This window comes from Esox lucius, chromosome 7 (genome assembly GCF_011004845.1).
Source record: "Esox lucius isolate fEsoLuc1 chromosome 7, fEsoLuc1.pri, whole genome shotgun sequence".
Taxonomy (NCBI): Eukaryota; Metazoa; Chordata; class Actinopteri; order Esociformes; family Esocidae; genus Esox; species Esox lucius.
Window position 1 is genome coordinate 14,042,466 of NC_047575.1, and position 19,495 is coordinate 14,061,960.

General features: G+C 43.5%; 1 protein-coding gene across 1 annotated transcript; it reads right to left on the reverse strand.

Moving 5' to 3' along the window:
* Window positions 1–3,145: 3,145 nt before the first annotated feature.
* Window positions 3,146–5,126, reverse strand: gpr34l (G protein-coupled receptor 34 like). The gene is made up of 2 exons (XM_010894617.4): window positions 5,016–5,126; window positions 3,146–4,601 (listed from the first exon to the last, which is right to left on the reverse strand). Exon 2 carries the CDS (start codon window positions 4,522–4,524, stop codon window positions 3,529–3,531), a length of 996 nt encoding a protein of 331 aa, XP_010892919.3. The 5' UTR covers window positions 4,525–4,601; window positions 5,016–5,126; the 3' UTR covers window positions 3,146–3,528.
* Window positions 5,127–19,495: the final 14,369 nt, after the last annotated feature.

Genomic DNA, 19,495 nt, shown 5'->3' on the forward strand with positions numbered 1-19,495 from the left:
TTGACAAGTAGGTGATAAAACAAACTCAACCCATAATTTACTTGATAATTCAGTGAATAGCTGAGTACATTCTGAAAGTATTGAGAGTCAGACTATATAAAATGTAGATAACTTATTTTTTATTAATATAATCTGCTATTTGGAGAGTGAAATTCTCATTTTAAATACAGCTCCACACACTTTTAGAGTTACATTTTAAATTTTAGACACCTTGTTGTTGTTTTTTGCTTCAGCATTTAGACATGAAAGCACTGTGTATAGTCATACAGAACATCTTTAAAGAAGTCATACAGCGCATCTTTAATCAAATGTATGTTATCTTTTTTCAAAAGGATCTGGTTCTATGGTCGTCAAATAGGCCACATTAAGCTTGTGATTTTACAAATGTTTTGGTTTCATTTGCATTTAGTACCGGTTTTGATTTTGTTTGTTTTGCTCATAAGGGACTCAATAGGAAGTAAATAGTAAATCAGATACAGTATGTTTGAAAATTTGCTGAAATAAAAAGAATGAGACAAAGATAAATCATGTCAGAACTTTTTACACCTTTAAAATGATTTATAACGTGAACAATTCAATTGAAAAACAAACTGAAATCTTTGAGGGGGAAAAGTTTCAAATAGAAATCTCACAATAACCTGGTTGTTTTTCCCCCTCGAGGACTTCAGTTTGTTCTCAATTGAATTGTTCAGATTATAGGTAACATTAAAAGTTGGAAAAGTTCATATAGTTGTCTGAGTCATTGGTGTTCACTCATTTGCATGAGAACCGAGGGGAGGGATTATGGATATTTTTTACAGTATCTCACAAAAGTGAGTACACCCCTAAAAATGTTGCTAATATTTGTTTATAACTTTTCACGTGACAACACTGAAGAAGTGACACTTTGCTACAATGTAAAGTATTGAGTGAACAGCTTGTATAACAGTGTACATTTGCTGTCCCCTCCAAATAACTCAACACACAGGCATTAATGTCTAAACCTCTGGCAACAAAAGAGAGTACACCCCTAATTGAAAATGTCCAAATTGGGCCCTATTAGCCATTTTTCCCTCCCTGGTGTCATGTGACTCATTAGTGTTACATGGGGTGTCATCACTCTCACACTCCATCATACTGATCACTGGAAGTTCAACACGGCACCTCATGGCAAAGAACTCTGAAAAAAAGAATTGTTGCTCTACATAAAGATGGCCTAGGCTATGAGAAGATTTCCAAGACACTGAAACTGAGCTGCAGCATGGTGGCCAAGACCATACAGCGGCTTAACAGGACAGGGTCCACTCAGAACAGGCCTCGCCATGGTCGACCAAAGAAGTTGAGTGCATGTGCACAGCATCATATCCAGAGGTTGTCTTTGGGAAATAGACGTATGAGTGCTGCCAGCATTGCTGCAGAGGTTGAAGGGGTGGGTGGTCAGCCTGTCAGTGCTCAGACCATACACCGCACCCTGCATCAAATTGGTCTGCATGGCTGTCGTCCCAGAAGGAACCCTCTTCTAAAGATGATGCACAAAAAATCCCGCAAACAGTTTGCTGAAGACAAGCAGACCAAGGACATGGATTACTGGAACCATGTCCTGTGGTCTGCTGAGACCAAGATAAACTTATTTGGTTCAGATGGTGTCAAGCGTGTGTGGCGGCAACCAGATGAGGAGTACAAAGACAAGTGTGTATTGCCTACAGTCAAGCATGGTGGTGGGAGTGTCATGGTCTGGAGCTGCATGAGTGCTGCAGGCACCGGGGAGCTACAGTTCATTGAGGGAACCATGAATGCCCACATGTACTGTGACATACTGAAGCAGAGCATGATCACCTCCCTTCGGAGACTGGGCCGCAGGGCAGTATTCCAACATGATAACGACCCCAAACACACCTCCCAGACGACCATTGCCTTGCTAAAGAAGCTGAGGGTAAAGGTGATGGACTGGCCATGCATAACTCCAGATCTAAACCCTATTGAGCATCTGTGGGGCATCCTCAAAAGGAAGGTGGAGGAGTGCAAGGTCTCTAACATCCACCAGCTCTGTGATGTCATCATGGAGGAGTGGAAGAGGACTCCTGTGGCAACCTGTGAAGCTCTGGTGAACTCCATTCCCAAGAGGGTTAAGGCAGTGCCGGGCAATGATGGTGACCACACAAAATATTGACACTTTGGGCCCAATTTAAACATTTTCACTTTGGGGTGTACTCACTTTTGTTGCCAGCGGTTTAGACATTCATGGCTGTGTGTTGTGTTATTTTGAAGGGACTGCAAATTTACACTGTTTTATAAGCTGTTCACTCACTACTTTACATTGTACATAAGTGTCATTTCTTCAGTGTTGTTACATGAACAGATAAAATCAAATATTTTAAACAATTTGACTTTTGTGAGATACTGTACATATTTTTTTATTAACTTTCATATCAAAAAACTTTTCATATCAAAATGTTTCGGTTGACTGTTTAAAGGGGCACTGTGTAGAATCCTACCTCAAAACAATGACACATCTCCTCCTCGTCTTCCCTTATTGAACGAGACCAGTATAGTACTAGCTAGTCCAGGGTAGCTTAGGGTGGGATAGTACTTTGAATGGCTAAAGTGAGAACAAGGAGATAACATGTTAATGCAAACTGATAGACTGACAAGCAAATGTCTGGAGATTATGTCTGTCACTCTAATTTATTTTGTAGAGAAAGATTATTCAATGTATTAACTTAAAACATGCAGATGTCTACTGGTCATTTTTGGTTTTAAGCTAGTAATAAAGTGAAAAGTGTATCTATTTCCTCTTTAAATATCTATGGAGAAGAATGTCATTTCAGAACATTTGGTGATAGAAATGTGTTAAAAGCAAGAAAATTAAGATTCCATAATTATTGAATATTTCAGACACTAAAGACCACTGAAAATGCTATCTGAGTATAATTGAGATCAAATCAAAGTAATTTAGGATTACTTAATAACTCAGTAACTTTAGTGAACTGTAAAAAGCAAAAACCTTCCAAAAAATAGAACTTAAAGGCTTGCAAAATATACATATTGATCCTCTGTCAGAAAAAAACATGACCTTAAACAGTTTGAAAGAAAACAGCAAGACCATCCATTTTCAGTGTATTTAATCTGAAATATACTTTTTTTTAAATATACAGAGTTTTTGTGATTACACATTCAAATGAGTTTAGGTGACTGACATCAATGGAAACAGCATACTCATGCTGGGGAATTCCATATGTACAAGACATTTAAAGGTCAAGTTGTATATTGACCTTTGAACCATTCAAACATACAGCATATTACATGTCATACAGATACTAGAACTTCTGAATCAACAAGCATCAACAAAAAACAGTTCATATTTACATATATCTTTCAGAATTTATGAAGGACCTTATATGCTTTCTTAAGCATATTTTACAACACTATACATTATTATACAGTTACGATCTCTCTTGGCTGAATTTTGAATATTCAAATGTAATTGTTACATCATTTTGAATATTAATTTTTTCAATCATTTTGTAAGAAAGTATTCCCCAGACAGCTCTATATCTCTGTAATTGATGGGTTAATGCTGATACGTCTGTGGTTGACAGCGTATAAGTTCTTAAACTGCCCGTGCACGGCACAGAGGATGGTCTTCCTGAAGGTGCAGGATAGGAAGTAGTAGATGATGGGGTCTAGGCAACTGTTGAGGGCCGACAGGACCAGAGTGATCTCATTGAGGACGTGGAGCATCTGCTTACTGTCCAGGGCCGGGATCACATCCATCTGGGCCAGCACGTAGGGCACTCTCACCAGGTGGTAAGGCAGGAAGCACACAGTGAAGATCACTGGCACCACAAAGGTCTTTTGGATGAGCCGGCTCTTCCTCCGCTGGGACTTGGTGTCCTGGTTACCCAACGACATGTTCCTTAACTTGGTGGTTATCCTCGTGTAGAAGCAGATGAAGACGAGGAAGATAACAACGAAGAGGGCTACCGCACTGAGGTTGGCCACCCCGCTCATTAAGTCTTTGTGGTGGAAGTGGAAGCAGATACTGTCACAAGGACGCTGCTTTTTGTTCCCGAAGAAGAGCAGAGACATGCACAGGAACAGGGTGACCCACACTGAGAAGGATGCCCGGTGGCTCCACTTCACCCTGTGGATTTTCATCACCCACACAGGCTTGATGATCTTAAGGTAACGGTCCAGACTGATCAGGCTGAGGAAGAAGATGCTGGCATACATGTTCATGTAGAAGAAGATGCCCAGCAACTTGCAGAGGAAGAAGGGGCCCTCGCTGTTGTGGTAGTAGACACGCAGTGGCAGACACAGCACCAACAGGAAGTCCGCCATGGCCAGGTGTCCCATGTAGACCGTCATGGATGAGTCAGAGTGCTTCCTCAGAAAAACCACAAATATGGACACGGTGTTGCTGACCAGGCCCAAGAAGCATATGATAGAGTAGAGAATGGGTAGAGCAGGAGACAAGTAGCCGTCATGGATTTCACAGGTGCTGTTTATATCACCTCCACTGGAGTTTTGCCCAAGTACTCCCATTATCCCACTAAAGGGGAGAGTTCGGTTCACTCTCACTGATCGAGATGCAAGATGAATCACAGAGAAGAATCAGTCGCCTAATGAAAGGCAGAAAGTTTCATTTAAACCCATTTTATTAACATAATACATCATATATTTGTATTTGTTAACGCTAGAAGACACATTCTTATCTAATCTAAAACCAAATAAGCTAAGTGGTGCTTTTAATTTAAAATCACTGAATTTATATAATATATATACAGCTCCGGGAAAACATTAAGAGACCACTGCACCTTTTTCTTTCCTTTCCAAAAAAGTTGAAAAGGAACGTATTGAGTGAGGAACAGAAGTGTTCAATTTGCAGTGGTCTATTCATTTTTACCCTTCTGTTTCTCACTTTTTTAGAAAGGAAAGAAAAAGGTGCAGTGGTCTCTTGTTTCCAGAGCTATATATAATTTATTGATTGAAGTTAAGCCAGATTGTTATAACAAGAAATGTAAATCAGAACTTACCTGTGTAACTGTTCTATGTTCCTGTAAATGTGAAATGCTTTTGACACAATTGTGTCCAATGAAGGAAATACTGTAATGTGACGTTAGTAAACCACAGTATCTCCCTTCTCATGAGTGCCTCTGTGCTTCCTCTTATCACACAGCTTTCAGTAAAGGAAAGATGATATTGTGACGATAATGAGGTTCTTGTCATGACATGGCAATAGTTAGATGTGATGGACTAACCAACATGACTTTGGTGAAATTATATTATTTCAAGGGAATATAAGAGGTTATGACCTACTAGTCTTGGTTCTACGGAGTATATGCATTGCAAAGCAGATTCATTTGGTTATCATATGATTGTAATATATCACTCATAACAGGAAAACAGGTTACCCAAGCAAAAGGATCAGGTTGAAGGATTTAATACAATTACTGCCACCAAAATTCCATCCAAAAGATTCCATCCTCCAAATGGAAGTAACTCATACATAAACAAACACAGTTTGTTGTGGTTAATGAACACAGGAATTTCTCATTTCTGCTCCTAAAATAATTGAAGGTCATGTGCCATATCTTGATTATCACACAATTATCTGGTAAACTAAACAATATGGCTATTAGACAACTACTTGCTTGAAAGGGAATCGTTTATTACTAATTTTAAATGTATTTATTTTAAAATAGTTGTCACTGATGTGCTGAGAGTGTCTGAAAAAGTTTAGTTGCATCTCCTGTGTAGTTCAGTAGCATGTCCTGTGTAGTTCAGTTGTATGTCTTGTGTAGTTCAGTAGCATGTCCTGTGTAGTTCAGTTGAATGTCAATTAAAAGAAAATATTAAAATGGGCCAAAGAACACAGCCACTGGACAGAGGAAGATTGAAAGTGTTATGGACAGACCAATCTAAGTTTGAAGTGTTCAGATCACATAGAAGAACATTCATCAGACACAATGGTGGTGGTAAAGTGGAACATTTGTACAGAGTACAAGTGATCTTCAACAAGGAACACAATCACTCCATTTTGCAACGCCATGCCATACTCTGTGGATGGTGCTTGATTGGAGCCAGTTTCCTCCAACAACATGAAAATGAACCAAAGCACAATAGGACAATGACGCCAAACTATGCAAGAACTATTTAGAAAAAGAAAAAGAGAAGTCAGCTATAATGGAGCGGCCAACACAGTCACCAGATCTCAACTCTACTGAATTGTTGTGGGAGCAGGTTGACCTTGTGGTACGTAAGAAGTGTCCATCAAGCCAATCCAACTTGTGGAAGGTGTTTCAGGAAGCATGGGGTGAAATCTCTTCAGATTACCATCAAGGAAATTTCTATGTGATCAGAAAATAATGAACGATAGCGTACATTTTACTCAGCTATCTCATATGATGATCAAACTCACATGCGATATCTGAAACTTGGTATCTGCCTAATTCACACAATCGTCTGTTCTGTGCAGTGTCACAAAATATATGTTTTTTAAAACAACCAGTTGTGTATAGGAAGGAGATGGTACTTCCTATACTACTACTAGGCAGTAATAAATTAATGTAAAGGGAAGTTAATATGGAAATTATTTGAATTATTCGGGTCACTTCCTACTTGCTGAACATGAATCAATACTTTTGATCAAGATAACATCAGAAACAAAATCTATGACTTTTCATTGTCTTGTCATACAGTGTCACTTCCTAAGACAAGACCTCAGACCCTTCACTCTGCTACCCATAAAGAAGATGCATTCATTTAGAACAGGTTAAAGTCTGTGACATGATCCAATTCTGTAACCTGTTCAGTTAATACCCTAGGTCCAACAATGACCACAACCTAGAAGTTTCAAGGGAATTACCTAATGGTCTCGTACCATGGACTTCCTCCATTGAAAATATTAACTCAAGGCGGAGAGCAAACAACATGCTTGGTGGTGCTTGACTGTCATGAACCGTCACTTTATGAGTTGGTTTGTGGCGTACAGATTTCCTGTTAAACAGGATGTTAAAAAGAAGGCTTCTGAGGTAAAGCATCTCGAACCTTTAACATGATAATCAAACCACATATTAAAAAACGAATATGTAAAACAGGAAAATACATGCAGCCTGCAAATGCAAAAGGTAACATTATACAGTCTATTGTTTGTTATCTAGTTTCAGCAACTTCACCACCCACACTAAAATGTGTAATGTCTACCATGTTATTTTTTGTGCCTTGCAACTCAGTGCAGACGCAAGAGGTGGCTTAGGGCTTGTCGACATTACACTACATTTCTGTGCTACGTCTTGGACATGCCTGTGTAAAGTCAGAGCTATCAAATCTGTTATGGAATTCTATCAAACCTTTTATTCTCTCTCCCTCTTGTAATGTAAATATCACTTTGGAGTGGTTCCATACAATCAATACATAACTCATGTAAAGCACCAAAGAAGTATTTTTATTTGTCTTGTTAAACAATTAAATCCTTAATTTTATGTAAATGTAGCTGCATCCTGTATAAATAGCTACTTTTTCATCAAAAATGTTCTGTCATAGGTCTTATGTTGGGCTTTCATGTGTTTGAAGCATGAGCAAAGGGTTAATTTATGTGTCTTTTGAGTTGGTGCACCAGAGGTAAAAGACTATAGCCATTTTTAACATTCCTTCTCCCTACCTAGCTGTAGCTAATGGAATTATTGACAAAGCTGGCTAACACTATTCTTTTGACAAAACTCAAAATTCTAAACATTCTTCAGAGATAGCAGGTAATAACTAATGTAGCAAACTAGCTTTGGTGGAACTTAACTGTTTTTCTGATGTACTGTAGGTATGACTGGCTTAGTTAATGTTGGACATATGCTTCCTTTTGCAATACTGTCAAACTTCAGAACTTTTATTAACTGGGGCTGAAAACACATATGCTAGTCTAATATAGCACAACTACGGTCAGTAAATCAAAAAATATCAACGTTGTTTACAGAAATACTTTCTTAGATATCGGTAATTTCAGCCGAGGCAATGGATCAAATTGCCCTAAATGGCCCCACAATGCTGTTTTATGTCCTTTGAGTAAAACATTTACTCCCTCAATCATCAAGCCACTTCAGACCTCTCCCAGCCCAGTCGCCCACTTTTCCAAAAATTATCATCTGGCAGTTGGAAGACAGGCAAATAAAACGTGTCAACAAACATCAATAATTCCTACAACCTGAATGGCCTTTTTGCCTTTGCAGCTGGCCATTTGTCCCACAGGAATTTGCTCACCACATCAAGCCAGCTCAAATGTGTTACTGTTTTTGTGACACTTTTGTACTATTATCAATAATCTGTTGTGGTTTTTCAAAACTCTAAACTGATCATACGTGTAATCCATTAAATCTTGCTTTCAAAACAACACATTTTAATTTAATTTTGGTTTGTAAATATCTTTCACCCCAAGATGATTGATTCAACCACTGTTCTTGGTGAAATATAATGAGTTAATTTGGTTAAAGTGATAGTTTGTAAAAAATATATATTTTTTACTACCAAAAGATATTCTAGAAGGGCCATAGAGTAATTTTTTTAAGCTTATTCAGCTTATTCAGCTCTTTCTCAGTCTGTATTTAGCGTTATTAGCATCATCCAAATTCATGAAAGGAAACATTTCGTACCGCTATCGCAAAGCTGCATTGCAAGCGATAAATTACTCCAAAACATTTCAAACTACATTCAGTAATCTGTCACGGTAGCATCGATTTTTAAACTGTACACTGATGAAACAACCGGCAGAATTGGCTGAATTCAAACTGGCATTAGCAAACTATTTCCTATAGCCACCATACAGAGCTTCTGTTCTTCGGCAGTGATGTCATTGAGGTGAGAGTGAACTTTAACCTCAACAAGCTATGTGAAGATAGGTTGCTTCGCCTAGCTTTTAAAAATTGCTGCTAGTTTACACTTATGTATATTATTACTATATTTTTGCTTTATATATATTAATTCTTACTACGTTGATGTTGTGTGCCATGTCACAAGTATTTCATTGTGCAGTATGATGCTGGGTTATTTGGTCCATTTGATTAATAAACTTTGAACTTTTGGATTTCCTATGTTTGTAAGTATCAGTGTTGACTTCTGCCTTCTCGTGGATCTTGGGTTGATTAAATTCTAATCTCTCTGCAACTGGGACTATACCTCTGCCTCTCCCGAGTCATGCTGTGAAAGAATCAATAGAGCAACTGAGACATACAATTTTTGCTAAAAAACATTTTAATACAGAGAATCGTGCCCCACGTTCACTTAGAAGAGGACTAAAAGCAAATGCAATTCCATCAAATTACCCAGCTCAACCTGTAGAAACAAGACAGATTGTAAGTAATACTTTTGATTGCTATGTTATAATACACAAAGTAAACATTGCCTCCAGATATTCTGGGCAAGGGTTGGGGATTAACATGTTCACCATCGCACCCCTTTAGCTGCTGTCCAAGCTTCTATTCAGTCAATTCATCATCTGTGTGTTATGGTTAGTAACGCTATATTCCTTGAAAATATCCCCGGAGAAATGTTCTTCCTGGTTGACTGTCCAAGGTGAATATCAAAGTCGAAATAGGTAACATGCTTTCTAGCTAGCGAATACTAACTTTCGTTTGTATGTGTATTGTATACTTGATACAATTGTGAACAAAACTGACCGGTAAACACAGGAAGTACCCATTCATTTGAAATTATAATTATATTGCAAAAATTACAACTTTATTTCAAGGAATACATTTTCATGTTCTTTGAGGTAAACAACACCACTTATCTTAGTTTGGAGAGTTTTAGAGTAGTTTTCCGCTTGCAATGCAGCTTTGTGATAGGGGTACTTACGGTTTCCATTCATGAATTTGCAATGCTAATAACGCTAATTACTGACTGAGACGTAGCTAAATGATGGATTGTTTTAAAAAATGACTCTATGTGCCTGAAGGACCTATTCGGGATAAGGAGACTGTCAATGAAATATGAGTTTTGGACAAACTATCCCTTTTAGTCATCCAAACATAACATTGAGAAAATCAATCAATTTAGTCTTTGTAACACTCAGTTAGTCCAAGACCAAACAATGTAAGACACGTGTCTCAAAATGACTCTTCGAAGTGCTAAAGGTAATCTGTTACAGTTTATTTCACTGTTTCCATATTAGACAAAACTCTAAGTGTACATTTGCAGAGCAAGCAAACATTGTGGGTTGGCGTCATGCTAACTTTGTTGGAGGGCTGAGAATGCTAACACAACTACATCAACACATTTTATAACAAAGAAACCATTCACAGAAAACCATTGAAACGCACATTTCAATACTACTAATAATGCTTATTGGCAGAACATTTTCTAACTAAATTATTATGCTTATTCTTTGAAACTTCTAACCAGTGCCATCTCCTAAAGTACCTCTCTCTCTCAGTCCAGACTTGACTGAGAGAAACAAGCCCAACATGTTACCGGACACCATGTGACGCTCATGTCCATATTAACAAACTTTGAATAACATAAATTAATACAAACAAATGTATTTATCACAACGATGAACGGGTGGAGACCCAAATGCGGACACAGAGGCAGAGGAGGGCGGTCCAAAGTATTTATTGAACAACCAGGCAGTGGGCAGGCTCGTAGTGGTGGACAGGTAGGGTTCGTTATCGGGCGTTCAGATGGTCGAAGGTACAGGAGTGGGCAGGCAGGCTCGTGGTAGGGGACAGGCAGGGTTTGTTGTCGGGCGGTCAGATGGTCGAAGGTACAGGATAGGGCAGGCAGGCTCGTGGTGGGGGACAGGCAGTGTTCGTTCTCGGGCGTTCGGATGGTCGAAGGTACAGGAGAGGGCAGGCAGGCTCGTAATCCGGAAAACAGGCAAGGGTCGTAACCGGGGACTAGAAGGACAGGTAGACTGGCTGATGAACACATAGAACGCTGGAAACGACTGTACGGGACAAGACGATCTGGCAACTGCCAAACAGAGAACAGGGTTTAAATACACGGGGCTAATAGGGAACCGGGAACACCTGGTGAGGGGCGGGGACAAAACAACAGGTGAAACACATCAGGGTGTGACAGAACCCCCCCCCCTACGGACGCCACCTGGCGGCCGACCCGGGCGCACACCCGGCTGACCGGGACACCGACGATGGAAGTCAGCGATGAGGCTCGGGTCGAGGATGTCCCTAGCCGACACCTAGGAGCGCTCCTCCGGCCCGTAGCCGTCCCAGTCAACCAGGTATAGGAAGTCCCGGCCCCGGGCCCGAACCCCCAGGAGACGCCGAACAGAAAAGGTTGGGTGGCCGTCCACGAGACGGGGGAGAGGAGCAGGCCTAGGGAGAGGAGACAAAGGACAGTTAGTGACGGGTTTGATACGAGACACGTGAAAGGTCGGGTGGACACGGAGGGAGCGGGGCAACACTAAGCGAACAGCCGAACGGCTGATGACCCGAGAGATCTGAAAGGGCCCGATGAAGCGGGGAGACAGCTTGCGGCTCTCCACACGAAGGGGCAGGTCCCGGGCGGACAACCACACCCTCTGGCCAACACGGTAGCGGGGTGCTGGGGTCCTGCGGCGGTCGGCCTGTCGATGGTACCTGGCGTTGGTGCGCAGAAGGGCCGCACGGGCCCGCTTCCATGTCCGGCGACAGCGCCGAACGAAGAACTGGGCGGATGGAACCCCGACCTCCTCCTCCTGCTCCGGGAACAATGGAGGCTGGTAGCCCAGAGAGCACTCGAAGGGGGAGAGCCCAGTAGCGGAGGAGGGTAGGGTGTTGTGGGCATACTCAACCCATACCAGTTGCCGGCTCCATGTGGCGGGGTTGCGTGAAACCAAACACCGCAGCACCGTCTCCAGGTCCTGATTGGCCCTTTCCGATTGGCCGTTTGACTCGGGGTGAAAACCAGAGGAAAGACTGAGGGAAGAACCAATGAGGGTGCAGAAAGCCCTCCAGAACTGGGAAGTGAACTGAGGACCCCGATCGGAGACGACGTCAACCGGCAGACCGTGGATTCGGAAGACGTGCTGTACCATCAGTTGGGCCGTCTCCTTGGCCGATGGCAGCTTGGGCAGGGGGATGAAGTGTGCCGTTCCACCACCGTGAGGATAGCAGTGTTGCCGTCGGAAAGAGGCAGGCCCGTGACGAAGTCCAGGGAGATGTGTGACCATGGGCGACGAGGGACCGGAAGCGGTTGCAAGAGACCGGCTGGGGCTTGGCGTGACGTCTTGTTTTGGGTACACACCGTGCAGGCGGATACGAAAGCGGGGACGTCCACCCCCATGGTGGGCCACCAGAACCGTTGACGGAGGAAGGCCAAGGTCCGTCGGGCGCCGGGGTGGCAGGTAAGTGTCGAGGAGTGGCCCCATTCCAGGACTTTGGACCGGACATGGTCAGGCACAAACAAGCGGCCAGGCGGCCCCCCCCCAGGATCCGGATTTAGCCGTTGCGCGTTCTGTACTGCCTCTTCCACCCCCCAAACCAACGACGTAGCCAGACAGGAGGCAGGAAGGATACGCTCAGGCTCTTGGTGGTCCGCAGCAGGTCCGAACACGCGGGAGAGCGCGTCTGGTTTGGTGTTCTTTGAGCCAGGCCGATAGGAAATGGTGAATTGGAAGCGAGCAAAGAACAGGGCCCATCTGGCTTGGCAGGAATTGAGCCTCCGGGCCGAGCGCAGATACTCAAGGTTCTTGTGGTCAGTCCAAACGAGAAAGGGCTGTTCCGCCCCCTCCAGCCAATGTCTCCACTCCTCCAATGCAGCCTTGACCGCAAGCAATTCCCTGTTGCCCACGTCGTAGTTGGCCTCAGCAGGTGTCAGGCGGCGGGAGAGGTAAGCACAGGGGTGCAGTTTCTGGTCCTGGTCCGATCTCTGTGACAGAACGGCCCCTACACCGACGCTGGAGGCGTCCACCTCCACTACAAACTGCCGGGCCGGGTCCGGGTGAATCAGGATGGGGGCCGAGGTGAAGCGCTGCTTGAGGACCGCGAAGGCACGGGATGCTGCGGGGGACCATTGGAAGGCCACTTTAGTGGAGGTCAAGGCGGTGAGCGGGGCAGCCAACTCACTGTAACCCCGGATGAACCTCCGGTAGAAATTGGCAAAGCCAAGGAAGCGCTGTAGGTCCAGACGTGAAGAAGGCTGTGGCCAATCCGTGACGGCTTGGACCTTGCCGGGGTCCATCCGGATGCTACCCGCAGCCACTATGTAGCCCAGGAAAGGAATGACGGAGCGGTGGAACTTGCACTTCTCAGCTTTAACGAAAAGACGGTTCTCCAATAACCGCTGAAGGACCTGTCGTACGTGGGAGGTGTGTTCCTGGGCAGAGCGGGAGTAAATCAAAATGTCATCCAGATACACGAAAACAAAGCGGTTAATCATGTCCCGGAGCACGTCGTTTACCAGAGCCTGAAAGACAGCTGGAGCGTTGGTCAGCCCAAACGGCATTACCAGGTATTCATAGTGTCCACTAGTGGTGTTGAACGCCGTCTTCCACTCATCTCCCTCTCTGATCCGTACCAGGTGGTAGGCATTGCGGAGGTCCAGCGTCGAGAAGATCGTGGCACCCTGGAGCATCTCGAATGCGGAGGCAAGCAGAGGGAGTGGATAACGGTTCTTCACCGTGATGTCATTCAGGCCCCGATAATCTATGCAGGGACGCAGGGTCTTATCCTTCTTGGCCACAAAGAAAATCCCCGCACCAGCAGAAGAGGAAGACGGTCGGATGATCCCGGCCCTGAGGGAAGTCCCCACATACTCCTCCATGGCCTTTGTTTCGGGTCCGGAAAGGGAGTACAGGCGTCCACGGGGGGGCGACGTGCCTGGGTGGAGGTTTATGGCGCAGTCGTATGGCCGGTGTGGTGGTAGGGAGGTGGCCCGGGCTTTGTCAAAAACCTCCTTTAAGTCCCAGTAGTCAGCTGGGACGGATGACAAATCGATGTCCGTGGACAGGGGGGCGGCCCTGGTCAGAACCTGTGGAGCGGCCTTCAGACAGTGTGCCAGACAAAAGGGGCTCCAACCTGTAACAGAGCCAGTAGTCCAGTCAATGTGGGGGTTGTGTTTCAGAAGCCATGAGTGGCCTAACACTATGGGAACATTAGGGGAACGTAAGGGCAGGAACTGGATCTCCTCACTGTGGTTACCAGATAGGGTCAGGGTAACAGGAACTGATATCTCAGACACCCGCCCAATAGAGCGGCCGTCCAGGGCTGTGGCCTCTATGGGTGGGTGTAAGGGGCTTGAGGGGATGCCCAACTGCGCAAGAAGGGAGGTGTCAATAAAACAGTCATCAGCCCCGGAATCAATAAGAACATTGACACTCAGGGTTTGGGAACCCCAGATAACAGTGGCAGGAAAAGGAAAGCGCGCAGTGGGTGCCCACCGTGTCTTGGTCTGACTCACCCGTATCCCTGCTGTTACGGGTGAGCCCGTCCCTTTTAACGGACAGCTGGCGGCATAATGTCCTTGCCCTCCGCAGTAGAGACAGCTGTGACTGAGCATTCGGCGTTGACGCTCCTCCGGAGTCAGACGCGCCCTGCCCAACTGCATGGGCTCAGGTGTAGGGGCTTCGGTTAACCTCGTTGAGTCTCGGAAGGACTCGGGTGGTGTCGTCAGACCCATTGACGCTCCACCGCCCAGCCCGCCGGGATGCGGAAGTGCCTGGGCGGGTTGACGGTGTCCTCTCTCCCGGTCCCGTTCCTGCAGTCGGCTACCTATTCGAGTGGCCATGGACACGAGACCATCCAAACACGTGGGCACATCTCGGGCAGCAAGCTCGTCCTTGATGGGGTCACACAAGCCGCTGTAGAATGTGTCGAGTAGCGCCTCAGAACTCCACGAACACTACGCTGCCAGGGTACGGAATCTGATGGCGTAATCCGGCACGCTACTGTTGCCCTGCCGGAGTCGTAGGAGCTGGCGTGCCGCTTCCCTGCCGGACAGAGGGGCATCGAAAACCTTCTTTACCTCCGCCGTAAAGGCTGCTAGGCTGTAACAGACGGGCAATTGTTGGTCCCAGATCGGCGTGGCCCAGGCCAAGGCCCGCCCGGACATCAAGGCAATAATGTAAGCAACCCGTGACTTCTCCGTAGGGAACGAGGACGGCTGGAGCTCGAAGATGCGCGAGCACTGGGACAGAAAAGGAACACAATAACTGGAGTCACCAGAGAACCGTTCGGGGGCAGGTAAGTATGGTTCCCTTTGGGGTATCGGGGGGGGCGTTGGGAAATCGGGAGTAGACGGGGCAGGAGGCAGGTGGGGAGCTACCTGTGCGGGCAGGGCCAGGGTTATTCTCTCTAGCCTTCGCAGCAGGCATTCGTTGGCCTCCTGTTGGCGCACTCTCTGCTCACGGAGTTCCTCAGCGATGCCGTGGAGTGCCTCCTCGTGTCGACCCACGATGACCCCTTGGCAGGCCACTGCGTTGTGTAGATGTTCCAACTCCGCTGGGTCCGACATGGCCAGATCGTTCTATCACAACGATGAACGGGTGGGGACCCAAATGCGGACACAGAGGCAGAGGAGGGCGGTCCAAAGTATTTATTGAACAACCAGGCAGTGGGCAGGCTCGTAGTGGTGGACAGGCAGGGTTCGTTATCGGGCGTTCAGATGGTCGAAGGTACAGGAGTGGGCAGGCAGGCTCGTGGTAGGGGACAGGCAGGGTTTGTTGTCGGGCGGTCAGATGGTCGAAGGTACAGGATAGGGCAGGCAGGCTCGTGGTGGGGGACAGGCAGTGTTCGTTCTCGGGCGTTCGGATGGTCGAAGGTACAGGAGAGGGCAGGCAGGCTCGTAATCCGGAAAACAGGCAAGGGTCGTAACCGGGGAATAGAAGGAAAGGTAGACTGGCTGATGAACACAGAACGCTGGAAACGACTGTACGGGACAAGACGATCTGGCAACTGCCAAACAGAGAACAGGGTTTAAATACACGGGGCTAATAGGGAACCGGGAACACCTGGTGAGGGGCGGGGACAAAACAACAGGTGAAACACATCAGGGTGTGACAGTATTAGGATTTCTTAAATTTGATAAAATAATTTAATAAATATACAAAAAATAAATAAACCAAGCCATTATACTAAGAGTGGTTAAATATTACCCCATACGTGTGTGAATATTACCAGTGTCTGAAAAAAACTGTATTTCACTGTTACAATGAATGCAATGTTTAGCACACATTACACTATTTTGCATCAATTCTGTCTTCGGCTTTTGGACATATCTTGTTCACTTCACAATGAATATTTGAATTTTCTAATCGTTGGAGAATATTTTGGCATGGCGCATCCAAATTTGACACTGGTCACTAGTGATGTCATGACATGGCTTATCCATGACATGTAGGAGGGTGTCATGCTCGTGGAGATGGCGGTCATAGATCTTCCATATCCACGATGAAAAGAAGATTATGGGGCCAGGTCTAGGGTCAGGACTGTAGGATTGGCCAAAAATCATTCCTGAATCATCTCTGAATGATGGAACCTAACATTATCACACACATTTTCATTGAAAAACTGAATGAGGTGTGCAGCCCAAGCATTGTAAGACCCAAGAACAGGCTTTTGTCTGACCACTGCATCTTCAGATATGACTACACACAAATATCTTAGCACTTGTGGTTATTACTATCCATGGCATAGTATGACAGTTTATGACTGTTTATGACAGTATTGTATAGTACATAGGCAATGCAGTGGTCTTTTGTTGGTCACACTACCAACCACCAAGGTTGTGGGTTTGAATCCCACAGAGGTCATCTACAAATGTATGGCCTCAGGGTGGTGATTCTGTACTTTTCAATCTGAACATAGTAGGTAATACAATGTAAAATACATATATTATATTCACCAAATGGTTGACTGGGGATAAATTAGGAACAATGAGCATAGTGAGAGTAAAAGATATTTTAACAATAGAGAAGAACTTTTTATCAAAAGTTATGCATTTACTTTGTATGATCATAATGTATTTAAATGTGAATTTCAATGTCTTTTGTAGATGTTTTTAGTACTCAGTCAATTTCAGATGTGCTTTTGTGTTTTTTTTACTGAAAGTGGTGAAAAACTATCATACACTTGTGTGAATAGTACTAAAGAATCTACAAAAAACTGTATTAGAAGGAAATTAAGGAATTGTCAATGTTTAGCACACACTGCACTAATTTGTGCCATTTCTGTCTTCTGCATTTGGCCATGATCGCTTGTTCACCTCTATCAGGGAAGGAGTGTTATAAACATAGACCAAGGTTCCCTTTCAGGGCCACTATGGGGAAAATACAGAGTGTGCCTAAGCCAGAGAGCGGAATACTGACGTGAAGAGCCAAGGCAAACCGCCCAAAACAGAATGGCCATTGGCCCTGACAGTCACTGCATATTCCAAAATGGTTTCTCATGAGCAATTTTTAGAGATTGACTGTATAATTAAAGGATTATTTATTTCAAAAGGTGCTTGGCCATGGGTAAAATTCTGTATGTGCTCTGGGCAAGAATGTTTGACCACCTAATTTCATAGCAAAGAGAAAATCTTGCCATGAAGCCAATTTTCTCTGATTCTAAACATTTTGCAATAAAGCTGATAGAAATTGTTGCAGTTCACTAATCTTTGTATTATTATTTTGCTATACAACCCCTTAACCCACTTGCTAATTGGACACCTCTGGTCAAGAACTGACCACCTTACCTACATAAACAATAATGGGCTTTTAAAAACTGATACATTTTGTTACATCACATAGCATGCCAAAAGTTAATACCCCCCTGAATGAGTAAAATATCAAGATTTCATTTCAGAAAGCTTTTATCTAAAACCGGTAAGATGATAATCTTGGCCACAGCATATTGATAGACCATGGGGAGCCTGCATAGGAGACTAAGAATTGAGTCAACCATCTGGAGTGGAGGTGCTGGACAGAGCTGCTGGGTTTAGTTGCATTACTACTTTGGTAGGTGGGGCAACTACACGTTCAATCATGGTTGTTGGTCAGAAAATGCTTTCTTCTTCAAACATGTATGTACTGGAAAATATTTCCTACTTGAGCAAGCAGTGTGATAAGAAGGCATGCACTAGAGGATTTCCCCATCTTTGATTCTCTGGGAAGTTGCTGTGATGAAGAATAGCCATAATTGTAAATTGAACATTACAATATTTTGGAGGGGGGAAAGGAAGTCACATTTGTGACTGCAATTGTCCTTGAACTCTACTTTAATGCATCAAGTCTACTTGTAGCTGTTGGTTACGCTTATTACACCTTTCACGTCACTTGTATTTTCTGTTAGTAAGGTCAGCGAAAACTCCCTGACCTTCCCGCTTTAGTTTTTCTGCATAGTATGACACTGACAACCACATCAAAAGGATTGGTAATGTCTGAGGTGGGCCTGGTTTTACATAGCAATGGAGAAAACGTTGGTATGGTTGACAAATAGCACAGCTGTGTCACTCAATACAGAGTGCATTCACTGTAGACAGGAAACCCAATTCTTATTGTTTTTCCACAAATCAGTCTTTTGACAATTAGTTAAAGAAAATAACTATTATGTTTAAAAATTATTTAAAAATTTGGTAGAGACCTATTCCAAAACACTTACAGCTATAATTATTGCCAAAAGCTTCTACCAAGTATCAATTTGTGTGGGTTGGAGATGTATGCAATTATGAAATTTCTGATTTGTATTTTTAATATATTATTTAAAAATAATAATACAAATCCCATTAAAAAAAAGTATGGAGTATGGTGTAGAGAAAAAACAATTTGAATGTGTGAAACTCTGAGTCACTGACATAGCAATAAGTGAACAGAGGAGGAACGACAGCAACAATGATAACCCTTACCACATCCTACAGAAAAGCGAGAAAAGCTATTGAGGTTGAACAAAAAAAATAGCTGAACTTTCACATTAAAATAAAATTGTTACATATATTTTAGGTTTTGCAGTATATGTAAATGTTTATTTGTCTGTTGTATTACAACAAATACATACAAAACAAATAAAATGTATTAATATGGATCCAATTACATTACTGCGGTGAAGTTAGCTTTATATTCAAAATTCGGATTTTGATCGACAATACCTCATCAATGAAACCTGCCAGAAAGACAACTGCCCTACCATGAACATCATTCAGTATTATAATTAATGAAACGATTAATATTATTTAAAACATTTTTATTCAGAGAAATCTCAATATTTCTGACCCAATAAAACATCTGTTGAAATAACCAACTGATATTGGTTTAGGGACTGCTGCTCTACCATCTACACCCTTTAGTTTAAAAAATGTTCAAGTTTGGAAATTGTTAATCTTTTTTAAAGCATCTTTCCAACAAAATTTACCAATAGCTCGGACCCAATAAAACCTATATCGAAATAGTCAACTGATATAGCTTCAGGGATAGCTGATCTACCATCAACATTCTTTATTTTGGCTATTTTTCAATTTTGGACATTATTACTAGTTTATAAAGCATTTTCCAATCAAAAATCTGTTTATTATTTTATTGGGTCTGAGCTATTGAACAGAATTCATGAGAAATTGCTTT